General features: G+C 37.8%; 1 protein-coding gene across 1 annotated transcript in view; it reads left to right on the top strand.

Moving 5' to 3' along the window:
- The window catches only part of GPR158 (G protein-coupled receptor 158), a 509,338-nt gene that overhangs the window by 477,488 nt on the left and 14,569 nt on the right, over positions 1-17,281 (top strand). Inside the window, exon 8 of the mRNA XM_066385278.1 lies at positions 12,000-12,138. Within this exon, the coding sequence (XP_066241375.1) occupies positions 12,000-12,138 (139 nt within the window). The remainder of the gene's footprint in view (positions 1-11,999; positions 12,139-17,281) is intronic.

The following is a 17,281-nucleotide window of genomic DNA, read 5'->3' as shown; positions in this document are numbered from 1 at the left end:
AAATTATATAAACTGAATTGGCAAACCCCATACCTTTTATAAAATTTTGTCTCTGACTTATCCAATAGTCAAAATAAGAGATTGGTACAAATTTGGCATGACAGATCAGAATTATCAATTTTTAAATATTGTGTAGTGCATTGATAAATATTGAAGTAAAATAAAACATATTTGCTTTTTATAAAATATGTTTATTATTTCACCATTCGAGCTTTATAAAGAATAAAGGGGTTGGGGCAGGGAAACATGCTAATAGAGAAAACAAATAACCCAAATCATACTCAGTTTGAAAATTATTAGTTTTAGAATTGCCAGGTTTTGTGTTGTTTTTTTATAACTGAGTTACCCTAGTTGGTAAGTTGGTAATCAGTTGTCCAAGTTCAGGATATTTTACAATAGTATTAAAATTTATCATATTAAAAATGTTAAAACAATTGGTTGATACAAATGGATAAATGAGTAGAATTAAGCTTTCACGTCTGAATTAACCTTGCTAATTTTTTTTTTTTTTTTGAGAGAGAGAAAGAGAGACAGATAAGAACCATCTACCTGCAGTTGCATCACTTTAGGTGTTCATTGATTGCTTTCTCATATGTGTCTTGACCGGGGAGCTCCAGCCAAGTTAGTGACCCCTTGCTCAAGCCAGCAACCTTGGGCTTCAAGCCAGTGACCGTTGGGCTCAAGCCAGTGACCTTAGAATCAAATTAATTGTCTTGCCTGACCTGTGGTGGCGCAGTGGATAAAGCGTTGACCTGGAACACTGAGGTCACCGGTTCAAAACCCTGGGCTTGCCTGGTCAAGGCATATATGGGAGTTGATGCTTCCTGCTCTTCCCCCCTTTCTCTCTCTCTCATTCTAACTGTCTCTCCTCTCTAAAATGAATAAATAAATAAATAATTTTTAAAAAATCAATTGTCTTGTGTTCAAGCTGGTGACCTTGTACTCAAATTGGCAACCCCATGCTCAAGCTGGTGATCTTTGGGCTTTTGAACCTGGGACTCATTGTCCCAGGTTGGTGCTCTATCCATTGTACAGTCACCAGTCAGACCCTTTATAATTTTACCCCTAGATTCAGGAAGACCAGATCTTGACAGCCAGATTTAGAGATGCCTGCAGGATCCTTGAGTATAGGATTCCACATTTGTGATACAGGAATTTAGTAGTAGATGAGGCAATACAATGGAGTTGGTTGCAGCCAGTTTCTGAATACATATTCAGAACATAAACTGAATATACTGACCAGTGAGCAAGATAAGTTAGAATAAGTGGACAGATTCTTAACTTGCTTAAAAGAAACAACATCAAGGCTGCAGAAAGTAAGTGATAGGTAGGTGGTAATGTCAAAGACATTTAGGACTTCCATTCTAAATCTTCCATGGCTAAATCTTCATATTAAACTTCAGTAAAGATGTAGGCAAGCACTGAAATGTTTCCTCAGTTTCCAGAAGATAGGTGATGATATTCTAATATGAATGAAAAGGAATATAATTGAGAATAAAGCTATTTTGCTGCCTTCTCTAAACTAGCACAAGGATTTATACAAAAAGTTCTATCCAGGTTTCCAGTTATTTCCTTTATCTCCTTTATTCACTAGATCTCCCTATAACCCTGATTTTACCTAGCTCTTCTCAACGACATGTATATCATCGAATGACTGTTCCCCGACAAGGGCTCTTTTATAAATTAAGACCTCCCCTCAACTCTTCATGGTTGAGAAGTTGAGTAATACATGAGGTTTTTGTGGTTTTAGAAACTCCTCAAGGCTCAACACCCCTTGCTATATATTGTGTTTACCAAGTTTGAAATAAAGACAGAGAGAAAATCTAAGCAATGATTACACAGGTATGGTAGGCTTAGGTTCGAATTTTAAAATATTTCATCCCTTTCAGTATATGACAAAATTGATCACCCCACTATTCAAAAGTACTCATTTATTTTCATGGATTTTACATGAAATATTTTTACTACAGAAAGTAAACTCTTTACATTTCTCATATCATTGACATGCTCTCCTCCTTTGTTCTTCTGCTTCCTGGTAAAATATTTTAAAAATGCAAAACAGAAAATGTGTTTAGTGTCTTTTTTTTTTTTTTCCTGTATTTTTCTGAAGCCGGAAACGGGGAGAGACAGTCAGACAGACTCCCGCATGCGCCCAACCGGATCCACCCGGCACGCCCACCAGGGGGCGACGCTCTGCCCACCAGGGGGCGATGCTCTGCCCCTCCAGGGCGTGGCTCTGTTGCGACCAGAGCCACTCTGGGGCAGAGGCCAAGGAGCATCCCCAGCGCCTGGGCCATCTTTGCTCCAATGGAGCCTCGGCTGCGGGAGGGGAAGAGAGAGACAGAGAGGAAGGAGAGGGGGAGGGGTGGAGAAGCAGATGGGCGCTTCTCCTGTGTGCCCTGGCCGGGATTCGAACCTGGGACTTCTGCATGTCAGGCCGACGCTCTACCACTGAGCCAACCTGCCAGGGCCAGTGTCTTAATTAGTAGTATATCAATGTTTAGAAGGAACTGAGAAGAAAATGCAACTCAGTGAGTTATGCAGGGAGATTCTAAAATAGCAATTGTTTCTAAGGATTTAAATACTTAATGACCCCAGAAGATTAGGCTGTGTTATGACAGTTGAAATGTGACAGAAGCCCCACTTAATGACTATCGGATAGAATAGAGTTAGACTTCTGCTCCATCTGACTTAGATTAACGTTCATTATTTAGGGTCATTACATCAATCTCCTTTTGTGCTAATATGTCCTGTGCCTTCATCCATGCTGCATCACTTGTTACAGTTTATACATGCATTTTTAATTTGTAATCAAAGGGTAAAAGACTGACCCTGTTGACAGTTCAGTTGCCTTGGCTTGGGCTGGAATGCTAGAAACTCACACACACTTTTTGAAGGTCTTGCTTCAGTTTTCAGAAAGATTGAAGTGGGGGTTGTTTTCCTGTTTATTTATAAACCTGCCACTTCTGAAAAACAGCTTGCTTATTTGAAAAAGTATCTATTTGATGCTAAAAGGCAGAGGATAAATTATGGTATATCTTAATTTTATACTGTAGTGCAGTTTTTCCCCTTTGGACGTTCAAGAAATTCGGCAATAAATGTGAAATTGTCAAAAAAAAAAAAAAACCCACAAAAAAACCCCCAAACACATGGCGATTGGCTTGGGACAGTATGTGAGGAACATGGGGTAAGAGATGTAACATCCACCGGGTACAAGAACAAACGTCAGAGACTTTCAGGAGTATAGATGTAACTTTATTGGCCAGTTTTACCTGCGCAGGGGCAAATTCCCGGGGTGTCCGGAGACAGTGTGCTCACAAGGAGCTGCAGATGGGAATCGCACCTAGTGCTTACAGCTAAATCTTTTTATACGCTAAGCAAGCACGTATAATACAGAAGCAGATGTAGCGGTAACCTATTTGCTAGGGGGCTGCACATAGCATAGCAACAGGGGCTGGGGTCTAGCTCATTGGCGAATTCCAAACATAAACTTCTGATAAGGGTCTTTTAACCAATAGAATGCAAACGTTTGTCTTTTTTTTTTTTTTCCTCAGCCTCACATGGTCCCTATCTGTCTCTGCTTCTTGAATGACCTTGGGCATGTTGTTCCTAACAGAACAGGAGCAGGACCTGCCTGTAACCCTTAAGTTCCCTGTTCCATTAGTGCCCTGCCTATTTTCTGATCTTCTCTTGGTCCTTACAAGAGACATTAAGTACCTGTGATGACTACTGTTTTCTTCTATGGAGTTTCAGGTCCCCTATGGAACCCTGGGATTTTAAAGGGGGAAAACATTAAGAAGAAACAAAGATCTCTTTGGTTACTTGAACAACTTAATTGTCAAGAAGATCTGGGCAGATCTTTTTCTTAAATTAAAAGGACTCTCACAGAGACCATTTGGCTAACAGAGCAGCAGAAGAGTTGTCATGACCACATGAATCCTTACTCAGGGGTCAAGCAATGTCCCAAGCCAAGCCTAACTCAGCAACAGTGTCTCAAAGATTTCACAAGCTAGAAATTTAACAAAGAAGTTAGAATTTCTTAACCTTCCAAAAGAGAAAATGGTACTATAAGTATACATTTAAGGTCTAAATTAATTTATTCTTTCTCTTTGCCCTTTACCATCAAACAAATAACTATGCCACAAGGAAGGAAATTATTTTTCCACGGAGGTAAAATATAATTAAACAAAAATATAACCCCTACTACAATCTTTTCTAAAGCCTTTCAGAAAGAATGAGTTTCTAGTCACGTAGCCCAAGCTGAGGTGCATCATGCCAATGCTGACAGCCTTGCATAAAATGTTGGAGTTTAAAATACATTTTTAAAATGTTAACTAATAAGCCCAATTCCAACCCCTTCCCCAAACAATACACATACAAATAACAGAAAGAAGGAAATGGACGGAAGTTACTAGGAGACACCGGCCTGCTCCCCTGACATTGACCTCAAGATGCCCTGAGGTCTCTCATCTTATTGTTTGTGTACCCTTCTCACATTCATAATCTTTAAGTTGGGTGGGTTCATAGCTCTGAAGTGTCTGGGTTTCCCTAAATTTCTGTTAACCCCATATCAAACTTTAAAAATCTTAAGTATATATATCATAGATGGAGAAAAAAGTATACTTTCTCTACCTTTCCCACTTAAGATGCAGAGGGGATTATGAGGAACTTAACCCAAGTTTAGAGGAAGCAATAAAAAAGAAGACAGCTGGCAGGTGTGTGAGCACTGGGGGCGTGGTCACTCTCCCCCACACACGCCCCAGCCAGGAGCGGGGAAGAGAGTCACCAAGGTGCTAGATGACCAGTAGAGTTCTAGTGATTAACAGTATTATTTCTTAATATTACCACACAGTATCTTTGACACAAGCTTGAAATTTCAGCAATCAGAATTTTTCCCAGATATTTTAAAGGAGTCATAGATTCTACAATAAATCCTTCATAAATGCAGATAATATGCAAAATGCATTTAGCACAGTGCCTGGCATGTTTAACAGATGCCATCTATCAAGTCAGATTAAGAGGACAGAAACTACTTCTAAATAGAACTTCTTTAAGAACCACTGACTGTGATTTGCATATTATTTAAAATGCAAACTCTTGTTGCTTGGAAAAATATTTGTTTTTTCAATAGGATAAAAATACTTGGTAGGGTTTTGTTCACACCTTAACAGAGCCCAAGGAAGTGACTTAGAGAACAGCAATCAGGAACCAAGGAGCCCTGAGTCCCAGCCCTGCTCTGCTGCCAGTGCAGTGTGCCCAGCTGGGTTGGGATGAGGTTCTCTTCACGTATGTCCTGGAGCCCAGCTCTGCCCATCCCTGGGCTCACTGCTCCCAGAGAGCCGAGAAGGAAACAGACACTCCCGCCACTGAGAAGGAAACAGACACTCCCGCCACCAAGAAGGAAACAAGACACTCCAGCCACCATTGTCCTGGTGGTGAAATATGCTGCAACCCTTATCCTCCATGCTCCTCTCTCCCATGCTGAATAAACCAACTTTATAACAAGCAGAGGAAGAGTAACTCACCAAGCACCACCCTCCGCCCCACTCGTGGCCATATACACACTCAGAAATATATCCCCAGACTGCATGGTCTAATAAAGTCACTTTCAAGGTTAAAATCCTTTCAGAAGTATCAGTCTCACCATTTTAATCACTGTAACTCTCATAATTGTCCTTATTTTAACCAAAGAGAAGGCAAAAAAGCTTCCAGAATACCAAGGCTTCTGTATGTAGGTTGAATACTAGAACACTGGAGTTTGAGCTGTTTGCAAGCATTATTAAAGTTATTTGATTTAATACTCAGTGATAACTTTGCACTGCCCACCATATTATCACAATATTAAGTTTACTTTGACACTGAAAATTTTAAGTTGATGGGATTTAGAGAAAAATAGAAAAGCACATAGAAGAAACAGAAAATGACAACTGAAAGCTTCTTTATGCATTGATTTATGCCATGTAAAGGTGATTTTCAAGGATAAAATGCTATTAACAAAAGATGATTTTGCAACATGGCAAAGCAGGGTAGCACAGCTTGAGAAACATTTGCACTCGAAGTTGTTTTCCTCTCAGCCCTCGTGGGTGGTCTTATGATCGCAGAGCTGGGACATCTTCAGTGTCTAATATTTATTCTCATTTCTCTGCTTGACCCAGCCCTTTGGAAAGATAACTTGAGATTACTTTCATTATGGAATGTTAATTTTTAAAAGGCTATGGTAACTTTTAAACTGAGTGTTATCCCTTATAAATTAAAAATAAAATGTCTCAGAGTTCTGAGTCCTATTTGGCTCTTTCAATATAAACTCAATTCCTTTTCTAACTATATTCATGCCTTCCATCAAAATAATTTAACACCAAAAATCATTTTCTAAAGCAGAAGCACAACACATATTTCACCTCCCACATAACAACACTGCAAAATTTGGTAACATCTGCATATTTTCTTTACTAATTGCGATGCTAGTCTGAGGTTAATTATATGAAACTGATTTTTTTCTCCAAACACAACTTTTATATATCACATTTAGTTTAATTGGTACTTTGAAATATAAATTGCCTTTTAGCTAGAATGTATTGTTTAATATTGCTAATGAAATGATTTTAATGTTTGGCTTAGCTATTATGAAGAATCTTATTTTGTTTTATACTTTTCAATATAAGTCTCCTTTGTAGCACTCTAATTAACCTGATAACTACCTTCCTTTTTCTTAAATCTTCAGCATAACATTATATAAAAGCACTGCAGTAATTTAGCTACATACGAATCCTTCAATTACAGCATACTTTTGTGCTAGTGCTGTTTCATAGTCTTTTTGCGTTCACCATTCTTGAGTGCCAAGCGTGGCCTCATACACACACTTAGTGGTCCATCCATAAGTAGGGGTTGCCATTATTAATAATAATGCCAATATGATCTTCAGATTATGAATGAGTCCTGCAATGTGAGATAGAGTAGCAAGATAACAAAGTCTACATCTCCAACATCGTGAAACCAATAACATTTTTAGTTATTCAATTCAACAAATATTTGTTAAATCTTATGTATGTGTTCTCAGTACTGGTGCTCTCTTCTGTGTGGGTAAAGGTAGGAAAAATAATTGAGAGACTCAATTTTTGCCCTGCAGGAGGTCATCAATCTTTGGAGCTGAGGAGTGGAAGAGATTTTGTCTCCATGTACAATATTCTCCCAATTATACAGTGTGTCCGTAAAGTCATGGTGGACTTTTGACTGGTCACAGGAAAGCAACAAAAAATGATAGAAATGTGAAATCTGCACCAAATAAAAAGAAAACCTTCCCAGTTTTTGTAGGATGATGTGGCAGCATGTGCATATGCACAGATGATGATGTAACACCGTGTATACAGTGGAGCAGCCCACGGCCATGGCAGTCGAGATGTGGACAGTACAGAGGAAAGTTCAATGTGCTCTGTGGCTCACTAAATTTGAATCTGTGACCAAAGTGCAATGTGAATATCAGCGTGTTTATAACGAAGCACCACCACATAGGAATAACATTACTCGGTGGGATAAGCAGTTGAAGGAAGCCGGCAGTTTGGTGGAGAAACCCCATTCTGGTAGGCCATCAGTCAGTGATGAATCTGTAGAGGCTATACGGGATAGCTACCTAAGGAGCTCTAAAAAATCTGTGCGTGCGTGTGCTTGACAATTACACCTAAGCAAGACTACAGTTCATAAGGTGTTAAAGAAATGTCTGTTTTATGGGGTACAAATTGCGGCAACAAATGGAGCCCACATTGAACTGCACTGAATAGGTATGAAACTGGGAGAGTTTTCCTTTTATTTGGTGCAGATTTCACATTTCTATTGTCTTTTTTTGCTTTCCTGTGACCGGTCAAAAGTGCACCATGACTTTACGGACACACTGTATACTGTGTGGCTTTTTCTCTGTGTTGTGTAGTATAGATAGTTAAAAACTGTAAGAGATTAGAGTAAGGAAAATTTGATGTAAGTCAGAATCATTTCAGGTGGCCTTATAATGAAAGTGGCACCTTAACTGGACATTGAAAAATTAAGATTTGAAACTGTGGGTAATAGCTTGAACAAAGACTCAGAAGCAAGAAGGACCTTTGGAGTCTTCAGTGAACAATGAGTTTTCCACGGCAGCTCAGAGCTCGTGTTGGGGGCGCTGGGAGAGCATACTGGTTACATAACATAAATTCAGAGAGGCCTATAAGGGCAGAACCAAGCATTTGCAAAATAATAGTGAGTCACTAAAGATTTCTGAATGAAGATGCCTGCAATAGCTCACAAAAGGCTGACCCCAATGTTAGAAACTAGACCAGAAGTCAGAGTCTAAGAAATATAAAGCACAAAAGAAAAAGGCCAAGCAATGTGGGCAAATAATGTGAAGCCTGAGCATTGAGAAAGTCTCGACAGCGAGGCTGTGCCTGCCCTGGAAAGACCCCCCTTGTAGTCCTACTTTGGGGTCAGAAATTATTTCTAGGGTCCTAAGTGGGTGTGAGTGAATATTCTAATAGAAATGTGAATCAGTTTTCCATAATGGAGTTGCAGACTTTGAACAAATTCTGATATGATCAAAGAGGAGTTTTGAAAAAACAAACCTATCACTGTTAGGAAGAAAGGACTGACACAGGGTGAAGCCAGGTTTCGATAGAGCCACTGAAAAATAGTTGTAACAAATGAGTGAACCGATGGGGACTTAGGTAAGGATTGTAATTATGGTCGTGAAAGGAATGATATAGATGAAAACCAACTCAAAGTAGAAATGTGCTCAGGAGACGTGGCTCTGAGGTTCCACCCCTGGTAAAGGTATAGGTGTAGTACCATAGATGGACAGAAGTGTGAGAGATAGGAGTGGACACGCACATGAATGCTCGGCACCTCTTGGTTTGCATCTCCCGACCCAGTGGAGGTCAGCTGGCCAGTTGCTAACATACTGAATAATTGGGACCTCCGCTAAGTCCCATGGAGATCTTTTTTTTTTCCTCATTAAGCTTTGTTTTAATGGGTCTCAAAATTCTGTGACAGATTTTTAGTCGAGCTGTTTAGAAAAACTAATAACTTAAGAACTTACACACACACACACACACACACACACACACAACCAAATGGGGCACAAAACATTCTCCTTACCTTCTGAAGATTTTATGATGCATTGTAATCATTAGCCAAGCCTTTTTCTATTAAACTTAAATGGCCAACTGAGACAAAGAGTTCTGTGAGTGGTCGTCCACCCCTGACTAAGACTGGGGAGGCAGGTGTTGGGGTTAATATTCACTTAGCCTGCTGAGCTCCCTGGGCAGACTTGGTGACTTTGCCAGCTCCAGGGTGTTTTGATGACACCCACAGAAGCTGTCTCATGTCACAAACAGCAAAATGTTCTAGAGGCATATTGTCAGAGAAAGTCTCAGCACACATGGGCTTGCCAGAACTCATATCAACTCATGGCAGCTTCACGAGACTTCAAAAACTTCAGACCATCTTCCAGCTTTTTTCCAGAATGCTGATTAAGCTTCTCCTTCAGCTCAGCAAACTTGCCAATGCTGAGAGCTGTATACTGTCCCATGCAGGTGTATATCTGGCACTGATTTAGCCTGGATGGTTCAGGATAATCACCTGGGCTGTGAAGCCAGCTGCTTCCATTGTTTGGTCATTTTGACTATCACCAGCCATATTGCCATGATGAACACCTTTGACAGATGTATTCTTGACATTGAAACCCATGTTATCCTCAGAAAGAGCTTCATTCAAAGCTTAATGGTGCATTTCAACAAACTATTTCACTTGTAACATTGACTGGAGAAAGGTGACCATCATTTTAAGTTTGAGACCACCAGTCTCCCCTTGGCCCACAGGGACAGTACCAATACCACCAATTTTGTAGACAGCCTATAGGGGCAGATGCAGGGGCTTGTCAGGTGGACAAGTTAGTGGCAGGATGTAATCCAGAGATTCAAGCAGCATGGTTCCAGTGGCATTGCCCTCTTTACGGGTGACTTTTATCCCTTGAACCAAAGCATGTTAGCCATTGGCTCCAGCATGTTGTCACTATTCCAACCAAAAATTGGCATATATGCTACTGTGTCAGGGTTGTAGCCAATTTTCTTAATGTAGATTCTGACTTCCTTAATGATTTCTTCATATCTCGTCTGGCTCTTGGGTGGCTCAGGGGAGTCCATTTTGTTAATGCCAATGATTAGTTGTATCACACACCCAATAGTGTGTGAGAGAGAAGGGCATGCTTGCGGGTCTGCCCATTCTTGGAAACGCCAGCCTCAAACTCACCAACACCAGCAGGAACACTCAGAACAGCACCGTCAGCCTGAGATGTGCCCGTAATCATGATTTTGATAAAGTTTCTGTGTCCCGGGGCATCAATAATGGTCACATAATACTTACTGGTCTCAAGTTTGCACAGAGACATCAGGGGTGATATACCACACTCATGTTTAGCTCTCAGTGAACCAAGATTCAGGCATGCTTGAAGAAGCCCTCCCCAATCTCAACAGGCTACTCATATTTTTTTATGGTTCCTTTGTCTATCCCACCACATTTTAGATCAGATGGCCAGTGGTGGTACATTTGCCAGAATCTATGTGTCCAGTGATGATGCTGTTGATAGGAGTTTTTTCCTGTTCCAGTTTGGCTTAGATTTAACAGTGGTTTTTACAACACCTGTGTTCTGGAGGCCAAACCATTGCCCAAAAAACCCCCCAAAATGAGAAAAAAACCCTCCATGAAAATCTTTGAGTGAGATTTGTCTTTCCCCTTTGGCTTCTGACCACATCAAGATTTTAGAATAACTCTTGAGAGTTGTGTCTTAAGGGATTTTTTTAGAAAACCTATTTACTTGGGCAGGTAATACACATGAGAATGGAAATCAGTGTTTCAGTGTATAAGTAGGTTACCTCTAGACAATGCATTTGATAAGATGTTTTCTCCAAATTAGAGCTTTCTTCTTATTAATTAGAGATATCTTTTAATGAGGTAATGTCAGTAAGACAGATAAAATGGGTTATAACACTTAATGGTCAGAATGAGTTAAAATAGCAATGTTCGGTTTAAAAAAAATGTTAAATGAGATGTGAAACAATAAGAACCATTTATTTAACATTTATGGTTTTTAATTCACTTACTTATCTAACATACTATGTCAGAAACTATGTTAAGTACTTTATATAATTATTTGATCTCATTAGCATATAATTCCGTGAAACATGTACCTTTATTATCCTCATTTTCCAGACAAGAAAACTGTGGCCATAGAGGTTAAGTTGCCTCAGACTGTGCAGAATTAATTAGGGATTGAGCTAGGCTTCCCACTCAGGTCTAGTGAGATTCCAAAGCCCTTCTCCTTGGTTGCTACAATGTGCTTGTCTCTGCTGGCATGAGGCAGCAAACAGGTGGCTGTGAATTTTACAAAGCCACCAACACTCCACCCACAGAAGATATGATAGCTGTCATCTGTGAAGAAATAATGATTCCTGTATAAAGCATGCCACTGACTTTTAAAAAGCTGGGGTTTTTTTCACATTTCTGGCAATGGATATCTTTATGTATTGGACTAGAGTAGATTCAATGCAGTAAGAACTTAAATTTCTAGAAGCTACATATATACACATTACAAGTCACTTGTTGCCTTGATGACTTTATTTTGACTGTGATGCTTTATGAACATCTTAAACTTCAGCTGGCAACGTGGAAAATTATTTTATAATTCTTTTAGGGAAAAAGCCAGGGATTAACAAAATAAAAAAGAATTCTAAGACACTGAATGCTGTTTTAAAAAATAATAATAAAAGTATACTTTTGAAAAAAATCTTCAATATCCTGAATAAAATTTTAAAGTAGACATGAGGAATGTATATGTGAGTGATATTTTATATGCATCTATTTCTAAATTTATATTTCTATCATAGAAACAGATTGCATGCTGAAGAACTTAAATTTTACTCTTTTCTTTTCTTTACCTACAAAACTAATGAGAATTTGTTTGTTTGTTTTTGTTCTCACAGCTGAATTTTTATTCCTCCTGTGGGGTGTTTACCTCTGCTATGCGGTGAGGACAGTCCCATCAGCATTTCACGAGCCACGCTATATGGCTGTTGCCGTTCACAATGAGCTGATCATCTCTGCCATATTCCATACAATTAGGCAAGTGCTCTGTAGAGTAGTGCATACTCTTTCATTTTATTGATGTGTTGCAGTTTAATTTAAATAGCAAAACTAGATAAGATGCATAATGAAAAGATTTAGGAAGAATGGCATTTTATAAGTGATTAATATCTTTGTCTCAGAAATATCAAATAAGTATATAGTTTTTTGTTTTTGTTTTTTCTTAACTCTACTGTTCTTAGTTCCATTTGATGGGTTGTTCATTGCCTTTGTTTATTTTGAAGGTTAACTCACTGTTACTGTGTTATCTTCAGACACTTATGGGGATGTCATTGGATATCATTTATGATATGTAATCCTCTTTGCTCTGGAGATATAATGTCACACATTATAAAGTAGATATAAATTGTCTATGTTTTTATTCATGTTTAATGGGATGATTTATGCTTTCAAAATTGTAATAGTCAGACAACATATGTGTCTGAATTCCTCTGAACTCAAAACCAAAAGGACTGATGGCTGTATTTCTGTGTGTGGTGGGATTTTGCTATTGTCACACTTTAGCAAGAACATTTGGTAGTAAGACTGTGTGACCTGGCCTGCCGTTTTCTGATGTCATATGTATTTCTCTAGCCAATGAGTACAAAGGAAGAAGAAGGTGGCTTATGAAAAGTGAATAAAATGAAATATGTATGACTTCTGGAAATTTTTCCCTGATTCATATTTGAAAATTAAATAAAAACCTCAGTGAGAACAAAAGAAAAATGAAAAGAAAAGAAAGAAACACTACAATTTGAAAAGAAACAAAAAGATGTAAATCAATTGCTCAACATTACTAAAATTAGGAAATGCTGAACAATGTAATTAGAAACTTTGAATATTTGATTTTGTCCTCAATGGAAAATGGAAACAGTAATAGTGGGAGTTGGGAGGCAGATTGTGGATCTGTGGCAGTTTTGCAGGATAACTATCATTTTCACTTAGTAAATAATCATAACATGATATCTTACACTGCTAAGAATAGATGATGCCAGAGAGCAGTTGGGCCACAGACATAACCTATACTTTCTAAACCTTTAGTAAGAAAAAGAGGTGTCCATGAAGACAGCCCTGGAAATTCCATCAAAGGGCCAGGAAATAGGGAATTTGCCTCCTTGCTTCGTCTTTTCCCCTCTAAAAGAGAGAATGGAAAGAAAGAATAGAAGTGGGAGGAGAGATGAGAAGCAAAATATGAAATTATAAGTAGACAAGGAGAAGAATGCTCTCTCAACTCTGCATAGACTAGAGTCAAGGCTCTAAGGAGCTCTAAGAGTGGGTGCCCTTAGTCCAAAATGCAGTGAGCACCAGAGGATGCTGGTCTGCATGCCTGAGCTCCGTAATCTTGCTTTCCCCTCAGACCGTCTTCCAGGAAAAGCTGCATTTTGGTGGTTTGTTTCCAGAATGCACAGCACATATGTTTCAAGATCTAAGAACCATACTTCTCTAACTGTAATGTTCACAAACCAAATAAAGAGTTATAATGATTCAAGAAGGCTTATACATATGAGTTTAAATATTTTCTACTGTAAGAATGTAACTGCCATGCAAAGGGTTTCCCACAATTACCAACTTGATTGCCCAAAAAATTAAATCTGTTTAATGTGTTACCTTAATTGAACTATATTCTTTTCTACCTTGATTTACCCTGTTCGGTTTTCATTGTTAAATGTTTCTTTCAATGGATTTTATTTATTTATTTTATTTTATTAATGTTTTTTAAATTGAATATATTGGGGTGATACTGGTTTGCAAAACCATACAGGTTTCAAATGTACAACTTAATAAAATACCATCTGCACACCACATCCTGCACTCATTGCCCCAAGCAGAGTCTCTTTCCAGCCCCTTTGCCCTCCTCCACTTGCCCCACCCCCTTTCACTCTGGCTGTCAACACACTATTGTTTGTATCTGTGTTATATATATATATATATGAGATTTTTTGCTTAATCCCTTCACCTTCTTTTATCTAGTCCCCAACCACCCTCCCCTCTGACAGCTGTCCCTCTGTTCCCTGTGACTCTGCCTCTGTTTCTATTTTGTTCTTCAGTTTATTGTGTTCATTAGATTCCACATGAGAATATATGGTAGATCATATGGTATTTGTCTTTCTCTCACTGGGTTATTTCACTTAGCATAATAATCTCCAAGTCCATTCATGCCATCGCAAAAGGTAAGATTTCTTTCTTTTTTAAAGCCAAGTGGTATCCTATTGTGTAAATATACCACAGCTTTTTTATATACTCATCCACTGATGGGCTGTTTCCAGATCTTGGCTATTGTAAGTAATGCTGCAAAGAATCAATGTTTCAAATTTCTTAGGATATAGTCCCAAGAGTGGGATCACTAACTCTAAAGACAGATACATTTTTAATATTGTGAGGAAACTCCATACTGTTTTCCACCATGGCTGCACCAGTCTGCATTCCCACCAACAGTGCATGAGGATTTCCATTTCTCCACATTCTCGCCAATTGTTTGTTTATTTATTGATGATTTATGGATTCTGAAAGGTGTGACATAACATCTCACTGTGGTTTTAATTTGCATTTCTCTGATGATTAGTGACATTGAGCATTCTTTTATATGCCTATTGGCCATCTAATATGTCTTCTTTGGAGAAGTGTCTATTAAGGTCCTTTGCCCATTTTCAAATTGTATTATTTGTCTTCCTGATGTTGAGTTGTATTTCTTTATATATTTTTGAAATTAACCCCTTATTAGATGTATCACTGTCAAATATATTCCCCCACTCAGTGGGTTCCTTTTTCATTTTGTTGATGGTTTCTTTTATTGTGCAAAAACTTTTTAGTTTGATATAGTCTCATTTGTTTATATTTTCCTGTGTTTCCCTTGCCCGAGAAGATATATTGGCAAAAATATTGGTATGAGAGATGTCTAAAATTTTATTGCCTATGCATCCTTCTAGGATTTTTATGATTTTGCAAATTACATTTAAGTCTTTTATCCATTTTGAGTTTATTCTTGTGTGTGGTGCAAGTTGGTGGCCTAGTTTCATTTTTCTTTGCATGTTCCTGTCCAACATTCTCAATACCACTTTTTGAATAGACTGTCTTTACCCCATTGTATGTTTTTGCCTCCTTTGTCAAATATTAACTGACCATAAAGGCATGGGTTTATTTCTGGGCTTTCTGTTCTGTTCCACTGATCTATATACTTATTCTTATGCCAGTACCAGGCTGTTTTGATTACAATGGCCTTGTAGTGTAGTTTGATATCAGATAGTATGATGACTCCAACTTTGTTCTTCTTTCTCAAGATTGCTGAGGCTGTTTGGGATCTTCTTTGGTTTCATATAAATTTTTGGAATATGTGTTCTAGGTCTGTAAAGTGTGCCATTGGTATTTTAATAGAAATTGTGTTGAGTCTATAGATTGCTTTGGGTGGTATGGACATTTTGATGATGTTGATTTTTCCTATCCATTAACACAGTATTGCCTCCACTTATTTATATCTTCTTCAATTTCCTTCTTCAGTATCCTATCATATTTCAAGTATAGGTCTTATACCTCCTTAGTTAAACTTATTTCTTGGTACCTTATCTTTTGTTGTATTACAATAGTATATGGGATTGTTTTCTTAATTTCTTTGATAGTTCATTATTGTTGTATAAAAATGCCACTGATTTCTGAGTATTAATTTTGTATCCTGCTACTTTGCTGAATTCATTTATAAGATCTAGTATGTTTTTGATGAAATCTTTAGGATTTTCTATGTACAATATCATGTCATTTGTGAATAATGATGACAGTTTTACTTCCTCCTTTCCAATTTGAATACTTTTTTACTTTTTCTGATTGTCTGCTGGCTAGGACTTCGAGTACTATGTTAAATGAGTGTGGGGAAAACAGAAATTCCTGTCTTAAGAAAAATGCTTTGTTTTTTCCCATTGAATATGATGTTGTCTATGAGTAGTACATAACCTTTATCATGTTGAGGTCTGACCCCTCTCTTCCCACTTTGCTGAGAGTTTTTATCATAAATGGGTGCTGGATTTTATTAAATGCTTTCTCTGCATCTACTGATATGTACATGTGATTTTTATCCTTCAGTTTGTTTATGGGACATATCACATTTATTGATTTGCGGATGTTGTACTAACCTTGCCTCCCTAGAATATATCCCATTGGATCATGGTGTATGACCTTTTTAATGTTTTGCTGGATCTGGTTGCTAATATTTTGTTGAGGATTTTAGCATCTATATTCATTAGAAATATTGGCCTTTAATTTTCTTTCTTTGTAGTGCCTCTATCTGGTTTTGAAATTAGGATAATATTGGCCTCATAAATTGAGCTTGGAAGTCTTCTCTCTAGAAGTTTTTGAAATAGTTTGAGAAATATAGGTGTTAGTTCTTCTTTGAATGTTTGGTAAAAATTACCTGTCAATCCATGCACTCCAGGCTTTTGTTTGCTGGGAGTTTTTTTATTACTGCTTCGATTTTATTGGTTAACAGGTCTATTCAGGTTTTTTATTCCTCCTGATTCAGTTTTGGAAGAGTGTATATTTTTAGAAATTTATTCATTTCACCTAGGTTGGATAATTTTTTGGCATGTAGTTGCTCTTAATGTTTTCTTACAATCCTTTGTATTTCTATAGTATCAGTTGTTAATTCTGTTTCATTGCTGATTTTCTTTATTTGGGTCCTCTCTCTCTCTCTCTCTCTCCCTCCCTCTCTCTCACTCTCTCTTTCTTGATGAGTCTAGTTAAAGGTTCATCAATCTTGTTTATTTTTTTGAAGAACCAGCTCTTGGTTTTATTAATCTTTTATATTTTTTTAGAATTGATTTTATTTATTTCTGCTTTGATTTTTATTATTTTCTTTCTTCTACTTACTCTGGGCTTTGTTTGTTGTTCTTTTTCTAAATCTTTTAGGTGTAGGGTTAGATTGTGTATTTGAGATTTTTTTTTTTTTTTTTTTTTGCTTCTTGAAGTAGGCCTGTAATGCTATGAATTTCCCTCTCAGGACTGCTTTCCCTGAGTTCCATAGATGTTTGGTTGTTGTGTGTTTGTTTTCATTTGATTCCAGGTACCTTTTGGTTTCTTTCTTGATCTTACTGTTAATCCATTCATTGTTTAATAACATGCAATTTAGCTACTATGTGTTTAGTGTTTTTCAGTATTT

This window comes from Saccopteryx leptura, chromosome 5, assembly GCF_036850995.1.
Source record: "Saccopteryx leptura isolate mSacLep1 chromosome 5, mSacLep1_pri_phased_curated, whole genome shotgun sequence".
NCBI classification, from domain to species: domain Eukaryota; kingdom Metazoa; phylum Chordata; class Mammalia; order Chiroptera; family Emballonuridae; genus Saccopteryx; species Saccopteryx leptura.
The sequence above is the reverse complement of the archived record's forward strand: the minus strand, read 5'-3'. Positions and strand labels throughout refer to the sequence as shown.